This window comes from Paramisgurnus dabryanus, chromosome 21 (genome assembly GCF_030506205.2).
Source record: "Paramisgurnus dabryanus chromosome 21, PD_genome_1.1, whole genome shotgun sequence".
NCBI classification, from domain to species: Eukaryota; Metazoa; Chordata; class Actinopteri; order Cypriniformes; family Cobitidae; genus Paramisgurnus; species Paramisgurnus dabryanus.
In genome coordinates, this window is record NC_133357.1 from 16,469,119 (window position 1) to 16,488,176 (window position 19,058).

The 19,058-nt window shown below is 36.6% G+C and overlaps 2 protein-coding genes across 3 annotated transcripts; one reads left to right on the forward strand and one right to left on the reverse strand.

Moving 5' to 3' along the window:
• Nucleotides 1-817: 817 nt before the first annotated feature.
• rnf207b (ring finger protein 207b) lies at nucleotides 818-14,746 on the forward strand. 2 transcript variants are annotated; one of them, XM_065285917.2, is made up of 18 exons: nucleotides 818-958; nucleotides 1,273-1,463; nucleotides 2,435-2,567; nucleotides 2,667-2,811; nucleotides 2,942-3,023; nucleotides 4,525-4,600; nucleotides 4,695-4,820; nucleotides 4,925-4,971; nucleotides 7,717-7,789; nucleotides 7,875-7,943; nucleotides 8,026-8,094; nucleotides 8,187-8,308; nucleotides 8,392-8,569; nucleotides 12,866-13,051; nucleotides 13,131-13,182; nucleotides 13,269-13,386; nucleotides 14,270-14,362; nucleotides 14,453-14,746. In XM_065285917.2, exons 2-18 carry the CDS (start codon nucleotides 1,273-1,275, stop codon nucleotides 14,592-14,594), a joined length of 1,902 nt encoding a protein of 633 aa, XP_065141989.1. In that variant the 5' UTR covers nucleotides 818-958; the 3' UTR covers nucleotides 14,595-14,746. The 2 variants fall into 2 exon arrangements, with proteins under 2 accessions (XP_065141989.1, XP_065141990.1); XM_065285918.2 differs by lacking the exons at nucleotides 818-958; nucleotides 1,273-1,463 and adding an exon at nucleotides 1,499-1,901.
• On the reverse strand, nucleotides 14,737-19,058 carry icmt (isoprenylcysteine carboxyl methyltransferase). Its single transcript, XM_065285919.1, has 5 exons — nucleotides 18,754-19,058; nucleotides 18,382-18,470; nucleotides 17,826-17,995; nucleotides 17,537-17,754; nucleotides 14,737-17,030 (listed from the first exon to the last, which is right to left on the reverse strand). The coding sequence occupies exons 1-5, from the start codon at nucleotides 19,039-19,041 to the stop codon at nucleotides 16,848-16,850; spliced, it is 948 nt and encodes a 315-aa protein (XP_065141991.1). The 5' UTR covers nucleotides 19,042-19,058; the 3' UTR covers nucleotides 14,737-16,847.

A 19,058-nucleotide genomic window follows, 5' to 3' on the forward strand; every position in this document is an offset into this window, starting at 1 on the left:
TAGCCTCCAGAACTAGACTGAGAGTCTATTTAAATGCCTTTGCAGGTGTCTTCAAAATTGAACCTTTTCACAATATTCTAGTTTTCTGAGATACTGAATTTGGGATTTTCCTTAGTTGTCATCAAAATTAAAAGAAATTTGAAACATTTGAAATAAATCAGTCTGTGTGTAATGAATGAATATAATATACAAGTTTTACTTTTTGAATGGAATTAGTGAAATAAATAAAACTACCTCAGAATTGTGGATTTAATGGGATTTGCTATAATTAATTTGTAATTAATTAAAAAAGACCACCAAAATTGTTCCCTTTTCTATGCATTTCCTCCATTATTTTGGAAATTGTATTGGTTGTAATGGAATTTATAATAGACTTTGACAAGTGTTGGGTTGAGGTGTTAGCAGATGAATGTTAGAAAATGAAACATTAAATAAGTCCCAAAACACATTACTTAAATTAATTGTAATGGTTTGAGCTTCATGCTGGTATATATTTGTAATGGAAACCATTTGCACATGTATTGTTTTCTTCAGCAGAAATGTTAGTTTATGTATGGGTGTTGCAAGATATATACTGTCAGAAAAAAACATTATCCAATTATTGGGCCAGTATCTTTTCAAAAAGTCCACCTTTGCAAACGTATATCTATAAGTAGGCCTTCCTAATTTGTATATTAGGACCTTTAGGATACTGTGGCTGTCCCATTGACTGCTGGTACCATTTTAGTGGCAGTGTATGTCATTTTAATCATAACCTACAGGGGGTTTATTTTGACAGACAATGGCATCTGGTTTCTCTTGTGTAATCAGGCTTCAAGTATTCTGGCCTCACATTCGGCTGATACACGAGTGCGCATTTAGTTTTGTTTTGAGGTCAGATGACTGCTTCTAAAACTCCTCATGCAGACCTTCACACACCATACACTCCACCAAAGGAGAACAACCCGGACACAATAAGGTATTCAGATATTTATTGAATATCATATGCAGCCTACATTGTACCGTGTATGTTTGGCATTTTGGGGTGTTTTACATGTATATGTAACCTGTTGGAAGTTCAGAGTATATGGCCCCATTCAGAGGTCTGTTTATATTGGCTATCTAAGAGTTTAATGCTGTTGATCTCAGAAATAAAAATTTGACCTGACTTAATGACATACGAAATGCATCGACATGCTAAGGATTGATATAACTGTGAACAGAATTAGGCATACAGATGTGTTCAAGAATACGTTGCAGCATTATCTGAAAATTATTTTTTTATATTTTCAGATGTCTGGAGAAATCTTTTCCCCTTTGGATAATCTATATGACCTGGACAGTGCCAACTGCCATCCACTAGTGTGCCATTTGTGCCAAGAACAATACGAGCATCCATGTCTACTAGACTGCTATCACACTTTCTGTGCCAGCTGCCTGCGTGGTAGGACACTGGAAAGCCGACTGACCTGTCCCCTCTGTGGGTAAGATCAAAAATGGGTTGATATTAACCAAATCATGTGCCCATGAAATCTTTACCTTTGAAAAGTCATTGCTGTCTGGTTATATTTGTGGTGCCAGATCTGCACAGAGGTATCTGTTGGAAAGATTACCTTCAAATTCAACAGCTGTGCTGTAAACCCCGCCTTTGTTTCAGACTTAATAGAAAGTCTCTTGGCATATTGTGCCAAGGCCATGGCATCAAACAATAAACCTAATACTTTCTGACATCGGATCTACTTCTCCTGGGCCGAGATGGCTAAAATGCCTATGCGCTCAGACGACTGCGGTCATATAGTAAGTGTAGCTGAAGCTTAATCGTGTCCACAATAGATACCAACTCGAATGCATCGATGCACATATGGAGGAAATGCATAGAAAAGGGAACAATTTTGGTGGTCTTTATAAACCAGAATGTTAGAGTAAGTATACATTTGTTATTTAATTTATTTTTAGATTTAAAAGGGACTGCTTTAGTTTCTCTGTATTTTGAGATGCTTTTGTAAATGTATGCATGTGTTTGTCAACCTATTAACAAAAAACGTCCTTATTCATTTTACAGAAATAGGTCTCTTATTATTCTTTTAAAACATTTTTGTCAAATGCACTATGAATATTTTTCATAAAACAAAATTGTAGCTGTATGCCCCTACACATTTGAAAAATATTAAAATAGCCAGATTATCTTTATTTGGAAATTCAGTTTGTTTGAATATACGAGAATATATGAGATTCACTCTGTTTGTGCCTATTTCTGTCTCTTGGGGGTTTTGTTATCGCTCTCTGTTGTATCTCAGAATTTTAAAGAGTGCTATTTGTGTCTTTGTTGCTATGAGGGAGGGATAAACACACATCAATGCACACTTGCCAAATGTATGACTGCACAATGTGCGACAGCTTCGACACACAAAAGAGACCAAAATAACAAAGGTGTTTGATATCTGTTTTTGTCTAGCCATCAGTCCATTGTGAAAGGGATAAATGCTCTCCCCCCAGAAGATCGACTGCTAAAGTTTTTGGTGGATAGTTCAGCAGACAGCGAGGAGACCGTGCAGTGTGCTAACTGCGATTTGGAGTACAAGAAACAGGTCACATTGTCATTGATGAAACATGAACGCTGTGCATAATCATTACTTAGAACTACTTAAAATATTATTTAAATGTTATTATTGTTTCGCAAATGCCAGGATGTGGATGCAATGTATTATTGCAACACTTGTTGCCAGCCGTTGTGTCGAGACTGCAGGGAAACCACCCATAAGGCCAAGATGTTCTCCCGCCATGAGATTGTCTCCTTGGCAAAGCGCACCAAAGAAGTTCACAAAAAATGCGGTGTGTTAAATCTCCTGCAAAATAATATTATAGAGCTTACTTTTAACAACAGTCAGGTAAACATAATTTCTCTGGGCTATAGATAGTACTGCTTTGGTATTCATCTCAAACGCTGTTTGTCTGTTTGCAGCCCTCCATGAGGAACTCTTCATCATGTTTTCCACAGAGAAAAAATCCATGCTGTGTATCAACTGCTTCAGAGACACGCAAGTGTAAGTTATAAGCCATCCATAAGTGTTACATGACTTAAGGGCACATATTATGCAATATTATGTGTGTTGGCTCAGCTGTGTGTGAACACAACAAACCTACAATGAAAAATATCCACCTTCTTTTTTAAACCCCCTTTAGACCAAAGCAGTCCCCTAATGCTGCGTTCATACCAGCCGCGGTAGAGGCGTCAACCGCAAGTGATTTCAATGTTAAGTCAATAAAGTAGGGTGGCCATTCGTGCCAGTTCCGCCGGACACGTCCCGAACATGTTTTCGGGTTCGTTCTCCGTAAGTCGCGTTGGTCGACCGCATACGTCATCAAGGTTTAATATTTCGGATTTAATTTCAGAAAGCAACCGTTACTTTCAAGGAAAGAATGAAACTACAATGAGTGTATGTCTTAAAAGAAATAAATCTTAATTTTCTAATGTATTTTAACTGAAATGTGAGAGCCTCGATGACTTATGCGGTCGAGCAACGCGACTTCTGGAGAACGAACCCGAAAACATGTTCGGGACGTGTCCGGCGAAATTGGCACGAATGGCCACCCTAATGAAAAGACATGTTGACACGCGTCTGGAGGTCTTGCGGCACGAATGAGGTGTTTAGTGCGGTAGACGCGATTCCGCGTCCCAGAAGCCCCTCCCATGACGCGAATTTCCGTGTGAATGTCTCGATGACTAGAATTTCACGCACGAATGAAGCGAGTACACTCAAAATGTTCAAGCATCCAACTACGCGCGCTAGACGCGAATTTGACGCCTCAGACGCGTCTGGTGTGAACCCACAGTTGGGCATGCGGTTTTGATTCTCTTCTTAATGTGACATCACACTGATAAAGCCCCGCCTTCAGTCACTGACTGGCTGGTTCATTTGACGCAAAAGCTTTTCTAAGTGGGTTTGTTAGCACGTTGTAGTGCTAATGCTAAAGATATTATCTCAGACTATATTCACAAGAATCAGATCTATTTCTAACCAAAAGCGCTCATTGTTTGTTGGTAAGGGAGTGTGGAGCTGTAGCTCATTTGCATTTAAAGGTACACACAGGAAAAAGCCCTTTTTTGCTCCTACCCAAATAGGGCATTTTATACATGCTATAACAAATGATCTGTGGGGCAATTTGAGCTGAAACTTCACAGACACATTCTACACACACCTGAGACTTATATTACATCTAGTAAAAATGGGCATAATAGGTGCCCTTTAACATAGTGGTTCCCAAACTTTTTTAGTGTGTGGCCCCCCTTGTGTACGGTGCATTCCTTCGCTGCCCCCCAAAGAAAATTTGTGGGAAAAAACTGTTCTAAAACTCAACATTTTAATAAAATGCCTAAAGTAGTGCTTTTGGTAAGTAGGCTTATTTTTTAGGTTTAATTACACAGAATTCATATAAATTAATGTATTTCATAAAATGTCATAAAACTGGGGCCCCCCTGGCACCATCTCGTGGCCCCCAGTTTGAAAACCACTGCTTTAACACATGATTTGTCCTATTTTATAGGGAGAGCAGAGCACACTGCATCGATATTGAGACGGCATATATACAAGGCTGTGAAAAACTTGACCAAGCCGTGTTAGTGAGTTTTTCTTTTCTATTCTGGATCTCAACACTAGTCCAACTGCAATGAGCTAGTGCCTAAAGTCTCTCATTTGATTTAAACCTGACCTCAGGCTGTTAAGGAGCTTCAGACATCAGCACGAGAGGCTATCGTTCTCCTGAAAGCCATGATTGGAGAGGTCAGAGCCAATGTGGATGAAGAGGAGAGCGCTATCTGCACTCTGTTCAATAACATGCAGGTGCCATGAATAATTCAATACATTTATGAACCCTATGTGATTTCATACGAATGAATCAATGATCATTTCAAGTCATTTTGACGACATATTGTTCTTTGCTACAGGAAAAACTGGCAGAGAAAAAGAAAATGTTACTCAAGGCTGCGAGAAGGTAAATAAAATATATATTAACCAGCATTTGAAAAAAATATTTTTTTATTTGATATATTGTTTGTTTATATTGTTGTTTACATTATGAAAAAACAGTAAATCTTCAAAAAAAAAATGAATTGAGCTGGGTTTTCACAAGCAGGGTCACAATCAGGGGCGAAAATCTCATCTAAATGTTGGGGGGGACAATAAACATAAAATTTTTCAAGAACAATTTTTGAAGGGGACACCAATAATACAGGCAAAATTGTACTTGCAAGGAAATGGGTACAGATAGAAAACGTTTCTCTTTCTCTATGAACGGACGCAAATTTAATTTTAATATGAATGCAGAGGTGAAAAGAGTAATACAATTTTCTACTTAAGTAATAGTAAAGTTACTTTAATAATATGTTACTTAAGTAAAAGTAAAGTTACTTTAATAATATTTTACTTAAGTAAAAGTAAAGTTACTGGTCTAAAAATCTACTCAAGTAAAAAGTCATTTTAATTTTAAGAGTTACTTTTTTACAGCGGGGAGAGGTTTCTAGTATAGTTCACAAAGGAAGGATATATACATCTCAAACTATGTTTTTAATTGTAAACATCTCTACAATTAAAGTGCAATAACAAATGTTAATAAAATAAAAAGCTTTTTATAACTAAGAAACATTTATGGAATTATTTAATGATTTTTACAGGTGAGTTATGCACTTTTGAAGCAAAAATAATATGAGGTCAGCAGCTAGTAAATACAATCATTATATGAAGGTTGTAATTGATGTATTGCTGGTAACATACATTGTTATTAAACTATATACATAAATGAACATATAATGAGATGAGTGCCATGGCTATACACTATACATCCTTTACACGTTTATTAGCTCCCAGACCTGTGTACCTGATGTCTTTCAATCTATCTCTCTCGCGCTCTCTCTCTCTCTGCAATGTCTAATGATCTGCGCATTCTCGAGGACGTTCTCAAGTTGTTTGACTTGACGCGAAGCTGCTAGACCTCGGAAGATAATGCGCATGTATTAAAAATGCATCGTGCAAATTAGCGGTTAAACACGGTCGGCAATTCTCAAACTCCGTACTCAAGAGCATGAACCCTACCTGAATGAAACAATCGCTTTGCGTCAATGGCCAGGGGTTTCTTTCGTAAGAATTGAATTGAGGGTCTGCATTAGCCTGCGCCTGTCTCGTCCCTCTCCATGGTTCTTTTTGCGCGTTCCCCCGCCCATCAATCAATCATCCGACCGTGGCGCGTCTTTATCACCTTACTTTTTTATTTATTTTTACTCAGTAACGGATATGATTTAACATGTAGCGAAGTAACCAACAATACTTTAAACATACTTAAGTAAAAGTAAAGTACAGATTTTAAAAACTACTCAAAGTAAAAGTACACAAAAAACTCAGTTACAGCAAGGTGAGTAAATGTAATTTGTTACTTTCAGCTCTGCCTCACCTCTGCATGAATGCATAAAAATGTTTTCTTGATCGTTTATCTGCTTCTGTTCTCAGAAAACGAAATATGTTCATGTTTATATGTCAAAATAGTCCAGTTTTAAAACATATGAGGATAAACTGATAAGTGATGGGAAACGTTGTATTGTATATAGCTTATTAACGCGTCGGCTCCGTACACTTCTCTACCACCGGAATGTGTGGTGGTGAGGTAAAAGGGGCGTGGGCAGTGGACCAAACCACTGTGAGGCAAGGGAGGGGGAATCCAAATATTTAAAACGTTTTTTTGTTGTTGCTCCGTTTGCATTTGTATTGTTTCACTTCTTACACAACTAGTTTAAGTATTATAAATCATTAAATTATTTTCAATACACATATTCTAATGATAATTTAGGGGGGACAACCCTCAGATAGGGGGGGTCCTGTCCCCCCCGACCCCCCCGGGATTTCCGCCCATGGTCACAATATATAATAGATTACATGTATGCATATAAAAAAAATAGATTTATCACATAAACTAATGTTTAAAAGTTTAGGGTTATTCATTTTTGTTTATAATTTTCCACATGTAGGCCTAAGTATAAACTCATCAAAACTATGGGAATTGTTGTGAATAAAGGTATTCAAAATAAATTAAACAACATTGTAATCCATCATTAAAAATGAGCAGAAACCCTGATAACACTGAAGTAATTTTCGTCTATTTTTGGCTCTTCTTGGCTGGATTTTTTCTCAAATAATAAGGGTTAAATAAATGGGGTAAACTATTTCTTTAAAGGCTTAATGGTGTTTTGACAAAAACATAAGATTAAGGTTGTAATAAAGCGGCCATAATTTTCCAAATTATCCAATCCAAATGATTTATAAATATTTTTTTCTTTAAAGCAACACTATGTAGTTTTTTTTACCTTTAAATAATTTCTCTAAAATTATTTCAGTGATAGAACAACTTTTAACTGGACAAATTGTACTGTTGCTGCAACCTGAGCAGCCTCCTAGCTGCTACAAGCACACTCTGAAAGTGGCGGTGGAGGGTAGGAAACACAGCCCCGCCCCTCCCCCTGCCTGCAGAAGAGTGTCTGATACCAGGCACTGTTGTGCTTTTCAACCACATGGGGGAGATGTAAGTCATTTTTACATGGAAACTACATAGTGTTGCTTTAAGCCATTCCAGCATTCGTGGCTATATTAATGGTGAGAACTGGTTAATCCATACAAATGACCCTAAACTTTTGAACTAGTATTTGTGTATATTACAGTGCAGGAAATCATTATAGTGTGTTTATTTTGGCAGTCAGCATGAGGAGAAAGAAAAAGCCTTTAAAGAGCAGTTATCTCATCTTGCCGCACTCCTCCCAACTCTTCAGGTGAGGGCATCTTCTGCATGCATCAGTAAGCTCACTGTAGTTCCTCTCACATCATAACACGTTTCTTTACAAATCCTTCATTCAGGTTCATTTGGTCACTTGTTCTGCCTTTCTAAGCTCAGCGAATAAATTTGAGTTTTTAGACATGGGATACGTAAGTATATACAACAAAGTATTGGTGAGTCCTTCTCATCGCAACAGAATTATTGCTTCTAATTTGTCATCACCACACACAGCAACTAATGGAAAGACTGAAGAAGATTGTTAAACTACCACACAGACTGAGACCAGCACAGAGCAGTAAGGCAAGTTTACTGCAGTTACATTCATGCTAAAACCAAATTCACAGTGTATACAAATGATACATGTTTTCTGAATGTGAGTCTGCTCCATGCAGATAAACACAGAATATCGCTCTGAGTTTGCCCGTTGCCTTGAGCCTCTCTTGATGTTAGGACAACGGCGCTCAGTATCCGCTACAGGGAGTGTGTCATTAGGTCTGACAAATACCAGCGGACTGTAAGTCTTATTAGGAGTTATTACATTATCTGTTTATTTAAGTATTCTACTGGCATATTAAACATATAAATGTCTTTACACAGCATGCAGTCATCTCTGTCAATCCGGTGTCATTCTCCAGCCATGAGCGACATGTCTCTGTCTTCATCCGTGGTGCGCAAGCCGAGCTCACATCGCTACATCAGCACCAAGGTTCTACTTGCAGAGGGTGGAGAGACGCCCTTTATGGAGCACTGCTGCAGCTATGAGAACAGCTACAGGGTGAGTGTCTCTCCATCGCTTAAGGCAGTGTTTTTCCAACAAGGGGGCCGGGGCCCACAGGGGGACCTCAGCAGATTTGTAAGGGGGCCTCAAGATGACTTAAAATTATTAAAAAAATCAAGATTTTTTATGGTATTTATTTGGCCATTTTAGTATCTGTCTAGTCATTCCAAGCTTTAAAAAATAACCAAAAAATAACCAAAGGAGCTCTCCTTTTTTAATACCCATAAAAACAAAGCAGTCTCTTTAGAAATTTCCTCATTAATGTGATGTCACACTGACAAAGCATGAAACATGGATTGAAACCGAAGCAAAAGTAAAGAAACTTTTTCTGGAGCATCTTAAAATTGAACCAAAGCATATTGAATTTGAAAGAGGACTTCAAATTGGGAAATACGATTCCACTGGACGACCAAGATCTATTCTAATTGAATTTCTTCGGTATAAGGACAAACAAGAAATACTGAAGAGAGCAAAGTCCTTAAAAGGCACAACCATCTATATCAATGAGGATTACTCTGACAAGGTCCGTATGAAGCGTAAAGAACTGCTTCCTAAACTTAGAGAAGAGAGGAAAAAGGGGAACATCGCTTTTTTAAAGCATGATCAACTGATTGTATATCCTCCTCGATCCAGTTAAAATGCCTTACATGTAAAGGTATTTAACTGCTGCCTTTCGTTTGGACTTTTTTACTCTTAATGTCATTCTTACAAAGTTTTTCGGCAGGACATTTGGTCTTTAATCCAGAGGATAGTGATGAGGATAGATCATATAATGATTTGGTTGATCCAGATAAAAATAGTTTAAATTTAAGATCGAGTGATACATGTCATTATTATAATGAAGTTGAATTTAATGCACGGCTCAAAAATTATGAGCAGGATATGTTTTCTGCCTTTCATTTGAATACCCGTAGTCTACCTAAAAATTTTGACTTATTTATACAGTTTCTATCAACCTTAGAACATCAGTTTTCTGTGCTTGCTTTGACTGAAACGTGGCTGAATGATGACATCAAGCAATTTTACTCTTTACCTCAATACAATGAAGTACATTTATGTAGGACTAATAGAAAAGGTGGTGGAGTTTCTCTTTTTATTCATGAAGATTTTGAATTTTTAGAAAGGAGAGATCTGAGTATTCATTTATATGAAACTGATGTAGAAGCAGTTTTTATAGAAATTCCAAAATGTAGGTGTTTTCATGGTCAAACTGTAATTATTGGTTGCATTTATCGACCACCTGATAATGATATTGACATCTTTAATGAAGCTTTGTCCTCTATATTGGAGATTATAAGTGTTAAGAATAGGACTTGTATTCTTCTTGGAGATTTTAATATTGATCTTTTGAAGCATGAATCAAATAGTTTTTAAATACAATTTATTCTTATTATTTCTATCCACTTATTGATAAACCAACAAGGATAACATGCTCATCGGCAACTTTAATTGACAATATACTAACTAATCATTTTGTACATTCAATCACATCAGGTGTAATGCTTACTGATATTTCAGACCATCTCCCTGTATTTCTGCTTTTTACAAATTCTCACCAAAAAAAACAAACCCATAGTATGAAACATCGTAGACTTACTTTTAAATCTGTTGAGTCTTTTAAAAGGTTACTTGCTGAGATATCATGGAATCATGTCTTCGGACATCAGGATGCCGAAAAAGCGTATCAGACATTTATAAATACATTTTCATCTTTGTTTAATAAATGTTTTCCACTGGTACAAAGCAGAAGTAAAAACAGGGATATATCTAAGCCATGGTTTACACCTGCATTAAAAAAATCTTCTATTAATAAAAATAAGTTGTATAAAAAATCTCTCATTAGTCCCACACCTTTAAATATTGCTTATTATAAAAAATATAAAAACAAATTCAGCAAAGTTTTAAAGGAGGCTAAGAAAAAATACTTTTCTGAAAAGTTGGGAAATTCATGTGAAAATATAAAAAAGACCTGGAATATTATAAATGAATTATTGAATAAAAAACAAAAAACTCGAGAAATTCCAGTTCAGTTATCCGATGGTATCGAGAATTATGAAAATCCCATCGATATAGCAAACGGTTTCAATGATTTTTTTGTGAATGTTGGTCCTTCACTGGCAGAAAACAATGTGAATACTGGAACATTTAATTCACAAATTTTTGAATTGTCTATTCCTTGTTTAAATGAATTTGATCCTCCAACTCCTAATGAAGTGCTTGAAATTATATTAAAGATGAAAGATACAGCTCCAGGGCATGATGAAATTAGAGCTAGTCTCATAAAGAAAGTAGTTTCCTCTATTATTGAGCCTGTAACTTATGTTCTCTCTTTGTCACTCAAAACAGGTGTTGTACCAAGAGATCTTAAATTAGCTAAAGTAATTCCTTTGTTTAAGTCTGGGAACTCACATTTATTCAATAATTATCGACCTGTTTCACTTTTACCTTTTTTTTCTAAAATACTTGAAAAATTAGTTTATAAAAGGATATTAAAACATTTAATAGAAAATTCGATCTTATATGATCATCAGTATGGTTTCAGAGAGAATATGTCTACAGAAATGGCTCTTTTGCAGTTTGTTGACAAAATTACAAAAAATCTGCATGAAAAAAATAATTCTATTGGTATATTTTTAGACTTGTCGAAAGCATTCGACACAGTAAATCAAAATATTCTTTTAGCAAAATTAGAAAATTATGGTATTAAAAATACAGTTTTAACTTGGGTACAAAACTATTTGGAAGAGAGAGAGCAATTTGTTTATGTTAATAATCTCAGCTCAAGTAGGGGAAACCTTTTATGTGGGGTACCGCAGGGGTCCATTTTGGGACCTCTATTATTCCTAATTTATATCAATGACTTAGGAGTTGTCTGTAAAAAGGTTATGCCACTTATGTTTGCAGATGATACATGTCTTCTATTATCTCATTCTAATATTGATACATTAATAAGAGAAGCAAATGAAGAATTACAAAATATTTCTAAATGGTTTAAAGTTAATCATCTCTCTCTTAATATACAAAAAAACTAATTTTATGATTTTTAGTACAAAAAACAAAGGAGATTATCAAGATATTGAGGTATCAATTGATGGTTTTAAAATTAGTCAAGTGAATCAAATAAAATTTCTAGGTGTTATTGTTGATCAAAAACTAACATGGAAATATCATATTCAATATGTTTGCAGAAAAATAATGAAATCTGTTGGTATATTGAGTAGAATTCGCTCTTTAATTGATATTTCATGTATGAAAACATTATATTACAGTTTAATTTATCCTCATATTTTGTATTGTAATATTGTTTGGGGTGCAACATGCCAAACATATTTAAATAAGATTTTATTAATACAAAAGAAATTCTTAAGAATAATGAGTAACTCAAATAGATTGTCATCATCTGCTCCGCTTTTCATAAAATATAATATCTTGACAATATTTAATGTTAACATCTATTGCATAAACATCTTTATGTATAAGTATGTGAATATGGCAAAAATTATGCCCAGAGCTTTTAAAAACTTTTTCATGTATTCTTCGGATGTTCATGCCTACACCACAAGGCGCTGCAAAGATTTTTATCTTCCTTTTTGTAGAACTACAGCTAATCAATCTACACTAAAATACAGAGGGCCTTTCCTATGGAATCATTTAGATTCTGTATTAAAGACTAAAATCACTTTAACCTCTTTTAAAGGAGAATTGAAAAAAATGTTAATATACAAATAAGTTTATTTTGTAAATTTGTTATATTGAAATGATTTATGTATTGATTGTATTGTCTTGTTTGATCATGTAATAGTATGTTTCATTTAATGAGATTTCGGGGAGGTGGTTTTATAAGACCTTAGGGTCTTCTCACTCTCTCCCGCACAGTATATTTTTTTTTTCTTTTGTTTCCTTTTATGGATTTATTAAAGTTGTATTTTAAATGTGCAAATAAACAAATCAAATCAAAGCCCCGCCCACAGCCACTGACTCACTTGTTATCTTTACCCAAAAGCTTTTCTAAATGTGTTTTTAGCACATTGTACCACTAAAGATACTATTCAGGCTGTATCCACAAGAATCAGATCTGTTTTAAACTGATTTGCATTCAAAGGTATTTTTGAGCTGAAACATCATAGACGTATTCTAGGCACGCCTGAGATATACATTACATCTTGTAAAAATGGACGTAATATTGGCTCTTTAATGTTTTATAAGGTCACTTGACAGGGGCTGACATAATCACATGATCAGCCAAATACTCTCTGTAACACCTGATCTGACATGTTCTGCCTGTATGATCAGACTTTGCAGACAGAGATTCAGAAACTCAAAGACCATGTGCAGGAGATTCACAGAGATCTGACCAAGCATCACTCCCTCATAAAAACCGACACCATGAGTGAGATTCTGGAGAGATCACTACAGCTGGACGGACAGATCGCCACTGAATACTCCTCAGTGGAATTAGTAAGGGCCATGTTTGAAGAGGTAAACACTGCTGAAGTCTGACATCAGGAGAGGAGAAAAAAGAGGGGAGAACTAACTGTACCATTACATTTGTGTTTAGATGTGGGAGGAGACGTTACAGAGGGTGGCAAATGAACAGGAGATTTATGAAGGTGAGCATCTTCTCATCTCACAGATTGTGTCATTCCTGTTGATATAAAGCATTTTGTGATTCTTTATTGATTATTCTTGTCTTTAGCACAACTTCATGACCTGCTCCAGTTAAAACAGGAGAACTTCTACCTGACCACCATCGCCCGACAAATAGGCCCCTACATTCACTCCATAGCAAAAGTGAAAGAGCGCCTGGAGCCCAGGTACTACGTTAACGTATCATTAAAATTATTTAAGTTTGCAAAACAGACAGCAAATAGGTAATTTGGTAAAACTTTACATTAAAGGAAAACACCACAGTTTTTCAATATTTTACTATGTTCTTACCTCAACTTAGACCAATAAATACATACCTATCTTTTTTCAATGCGTGCATTTAATCTTTGTACACCGCATCGTGAATGTGTTAGCATTTAGCCTAGCCCTATTCATTCCTTAGGATCCAAACAGGGATGAATTTAGAAACCACCAAACACTTCCATGTTTTCCCTATTTAAAGACTGTTAAATGAGTAGTTACACGAGTAAGTATGGTGGCACAAAGCAAAACTTCGACCTCGAGCGCAGTAATATTGACGGAAGTTTGAGCGAGTGGGGGAGTAGTCAGGAGTGATGATGTTGCTTCACCCCGAGGTCGAAGTGCTGCAAGCTAAGTGCTTTTCCGCCATACAATATAGTTCTCATTTTTTAACCGCTTATAAAAAATCACATTTTATTGCCACCATACTTACTCGTGTAACAGCCTTTAAGTAAAGAAAACATGGAAGTTTTTTGTGGCTTCTAAATTCATACCTGTTTGGATCCTAAGGAATAAATGAGGCTAGGCTAAATGCTAACACATTCACAACGCTGTACAAAGATGAAGTGCATGCATTGAAAAAATATAGGTATGTATTAATTCATCTAAGTTGAGGTAAGAACATAGTTAAATATTGAAAAACAGCGGTGTTGTCCTTAAATGTGAAGTCGTACCGATAACTTTTACACCACATACAATGGAAGATAAATAATCTTGCCAGAATATATGAATTACACTTACATTATAACTACTTTTTGTGATTTAAAAGTCTAATTTGATTTTTAACAGGCTGAAGGAGCCCAAGGAACTTAAAGACGATCGCACGGAAATCATGCTGAAGCTTTATGAAGACAGCACCTCCACCTCAGACACACAGCCCAGGTTCTCTTCACATCCAGACATACACTTAGGAGCGTTAAAGTCAAAACAGCAGTTTGAGTAATAATAAGCAATGTCTTTTCATCTAAACAGTAATGAACTGTCCTGTAATGTTGAAGACAACCGGACTCTTAACAGCCTATCAGAAGAGACTCCTCCTAAGAACAAGGATTACTATAGGACGAACAAACAGAAGAACGCTGAAACAGCTAATCGTAAAGAGATACAGATGTGAAACTAGTTTTAGTGTTGCTCTAACCAATCGGATGCTTTTCTAGTGCTCAGTAAGTGTGAAATGTTAGCTTGTGTTATACATTTACATTGCTTTCATATAGTAACAAGTTACACAGTCACGTCAAATAAAATTGATTTAAAGCTTTCATTAAATGAGTGCTTTATTTTAAAAGTTTGTTACATTTTGCTGAAGATAATGCTGCCAATAATGTAAGCGCCGCTATACATTACAGAGGTAGAGAGTGGCCCACTCCCATTAGTTTTTTCACATTGCACTGCACAAGTGCAACTCTTACATACATAAGAAACCTATTGCATGTGTTAATACGTCCATAATCCATACGCATTTATAGGCCTCTTCGTTAGTTGAAAGTGTGCAAGAAATTACTACTCTTTACCCAATGTCTATACAAGCTACACCATGCCATGAGGAGAGTGGAGCTCCTCACAAAAATGTAAAACTGGAAAGATCAAGACTTTGGATACAGCTCTGCTGTTCGGCTCTCCGAATCCCACCTTCATGTGGGTTATTCTTGTTGAATCATCATGCAAGGATGAAGGGAAGTGAAAAACGTGGTGGATATGATCATGAGCATGAGAATAATGCATGTGACAGAGACTGGAGTTAGATGAAAACACGTCACAACCCATATACTGTAACTGGAAGACCTTTGAAATTGTGAAGGCCATGACATACGTGATGGTGTTGTTTGCTCCATGATAAAAATTGCAGGGCAGTGGTGAAAATAAAAATATATATGAAGAGCTAAGATGCAAAACCCTCTAAGTGCCTCTTAAATGTCTTCTTGTAAATGAGCATTTATATTTTCAGGCTCTTATTTTAAGTTTCATTTCACTTTAATGGCAATGAAAAGGTTATCAGTCTGTTTTTCAGTGCAAAACCCTCTAAGTACATGCAAAAGTCTCCAGTCACTCTTTACTGTCCTTTCAGAATAAAGGTAATAGACTCATAAATTCTGTCAATATCCTAATATATTCGGCAAACGTTATTTAACCGGTTAAAAAAAGGCAATCATTCATCCAATTTGTTTTGAGTGCACTTAGAGGACTTTGCTGAAAAATCAATGTTGCATTTAGAGGATTCTGCCAACAAAGCGGCCATTCTGAATTGGATTTAGAGGGAAGGTATTTGATGAACGTATAATGCGTGCCGAGAGCATTTGGTCAATATCAGCATCTCATTTTTGACTGAGGTGGCTTTTGCATCTGAGCTCCTCATACATTCATGCCTTTCGCACTCGAGTTCAAACAGAGTAACTAAGCTTGTAATGTATCAGATACGTTTATTTCTCTAATCATAATATTTACAACTATCCATGAGCATTAATCAATCACAAAAATTTTGAGATTGTCAGAAATCAGCATTGAAAATTTTTGTATAATGACTGGCAGCATTAAAGCAACACTATGTAGTTTCCATGTAAAAATGACTTACAGCTCCCCCATGTGGTTGAAAAGCGCAACAGTGCCTGGTATCAGACACTCTTCTGCAGGCAGGGGGAGGGGCGGGGCTGTGTTTCCTACCCTCCACCGCCACTTTCAGAGTGTGCTTGTAGCAGCTAGGAGGCTGCTCAGGTTGCAGCAACAGTACAATTTGTCCAGTTAAAAGTTGTTCTATCACTGAAATAATTTTAGAGACATTATTTAAAGGTAAATAAACTACATAGTGTTGCTTTAAAGTTATGGGCAAACACTTTAAACGGTTTCTGATATAAACTCATCTGTACATAAGAGCCAATTCAATATATATAAAGCATGTTCAATTTAATGCCTCTTTCAATAAAAAACTCACACATTTAAAAATCTACTGAAAAACTTGGAATAAAACCTAAGGGCCACCGTATGAAATTACCTAATGTGCAAAATGCATATGAATTTATGAATTATGCCAATGAAAACAGCTGTTAATATGAGGATACATGACAAGACAGTTATACATATAGGAAGAGAAATACTATGGAGTGAAGCATAAAAGACAGATGTTGAGGAATGTGGTGCACGTGTGCATCTCTGATGGTGTTATGGGTGGAAGCGCCACCCTGCACAGACCAGATCAGTGTCTCTCAGCACGGATCGGCGTGTCAGTTTTACTGTGCTGCCACCTTAGTTGTCTGTGCTGCCCCCCGTTGGGGGCGCCATAATGCCACCAGGCAACTAGCTCACTTGGAGTGCCAGTCAGAGATGTCCAGGTGTGCGCCGTCAGGCTTTTTCCTCCCTTAAATGCAGCACAGGCTTAAGAATTCATCCTGATCCCTGAGATGAAGGGCAAGCCGGTGAAGACCTTTTTCTTGTATTCAACGTAGTCCTCTCCAAAGAAATGGATGAGAAAGATCTCCTCTTCCTCAATACGCTCTCGAAAGAACCGCCAGCTGGCGACTGTATATCCCAATATACATATTGGGTTGCACAACATTATCTGGGACACAGAAAGTCAAAGGTGTATGTTTAAGGTCATGCAATGAAATCACAAGACAAAAACAGAGATCTAAGTAACATTTAAAGATGCATTGAAAGCCTCGTTTGTGTTTTTTAGTGTTAGCAAAGTTGCATAAATCTGTTAATAGAAACTGTTGACTTGAGCAATTCTTGTTGCATTACATGCCAGCGTTGACAGTTCAAAAATGGGAAGGAGGACTTTTTTTTAAATTTGCATGCATGCAACTCAAGTTTTAAATATTTTGCAATAGTCTTTTAGACTCTTCTGAATAAACTTTTCTTTTGATATCTACATATAAATGCTCTATATAGTCTCTCAGATTTATATGAATCTCAATGTGGCTTCATGTGCACATTTCAGAATGGACTTTCTCAAGGCCTTTTTAAGTTTTTATATAGGAAACACGTCAAGCAAAAATCTTTTATTTGGCTATGATTTTTTCCAATTAAATGACATGTTATCAGAGCTAATGGTGCTTGACGTACCTGAGTGCCAATGCTCCAGTAAAACCAGCCCACGTACGAAGGATGCCTAAAGAGAGCGTAAACTCCACTGGTGACCAGTACGTGACTCTGGGCCTTCTCGTTCTGCACTATGTGGTTAAAGTTCGAGCCTGCTGTCAACATGGCCGCCTTGCGTAGGCTATCCCCACAAAGCACCATCAGCAGTCCCACCACACAGAGCCAGTTTATCTGCTTCATCTCTGTCAAACAATACCATTCAATTAACACTGAAAACATATTACGGATAAATTTTAAGTTTATCTGAACGCACCTGGCACCATGAGCTTTTCCACAGTGAACTCCACCCAGGAAAAAATGGCTGCTGCTGTATACTCAACACTATGGTTGAGCAGGAAAGAGTCCAGGGAGAGACTGCGTGGGTTGATCATGGCCGTAACCAAGTATTCAGAATAATGAAAAAATGACAGCGAGCACATATACCTAAAACAATGAAACAAGAGTCAGTGGTTTATTTGATTTATCATACAGACTGTATGAAATTTAATTTATTAGGGTGGTATGATAATGAAGAATGCAACATGATTTGACTGATATGCATATATATTCAATATATTGTGCTGTCCCAATTTCATTTACATTTACAGACACTTTTATCCTAAGCAACTTTTTTATCAGTTTGTGTGTTCCTGGGATCGAACCCATGACCTTTGCATTGCGCTACCATTGAGCTCCAGGAACACTTACTTGCATGGCATGGCACATGTCTTCATTTTCATTTCTCATGTTATTATACTTTGTTTATACATGTAAAAATATAGACAAAACTTAAAATGGGCTTATGCACATTTTGCTCTAAGTTTCATTACCAGCCAAAGTGTGTCCATGTTGTTTCTGCCAAACTTAAAATGAGGCCACAGCCAAAAGCAAATCCAAGAAAACAGGCCCTAACAGCCACCTAAACAGGGAAAAAGAGAGCAAATATGCATGTGATGTAAACCAATCCATGATAATGCAAGCCCAGCTAAACTGTAAGCCGTCCTCTTGGTGAGCTATTCATAATATGACTGGAGATCCCATTAGACTGGTAATGTAATAGGATTACAGTTGCACCCAGGACATTAACACTGATCTAAATTTAGCATTTATTGTTTTAACACAACCCGAGAAGGTTCAGTCACGTGTCATTTAAAACATTGGTGTCGTAGTAAGTATAATAAATATGTTACAGACTGTCTTACCTTGTATAAAGGTCCCTTGTATATGATTAGCAGGAAGCCATTGATTACTGTGATATACACCGCTATGGCTATTTTCCCGTTTACATCCGTCAGGTAATCAAATATCCAGTCAATGTGAGAGCCGAATTTTACGAGTAACGGTATTATGATGACGCCCAGTCCCGAAATAAAGCTTATAATACTTATCCTCCCTTCTAGCACCAACTTGCTGCCAGCCATGTTGAAAACAGCAAGCTCTCGCCGGCAAATCTCGCGATGATTCGGATCACGCATACCAATAAGCGTCATAAGTCAACTGCCCAATG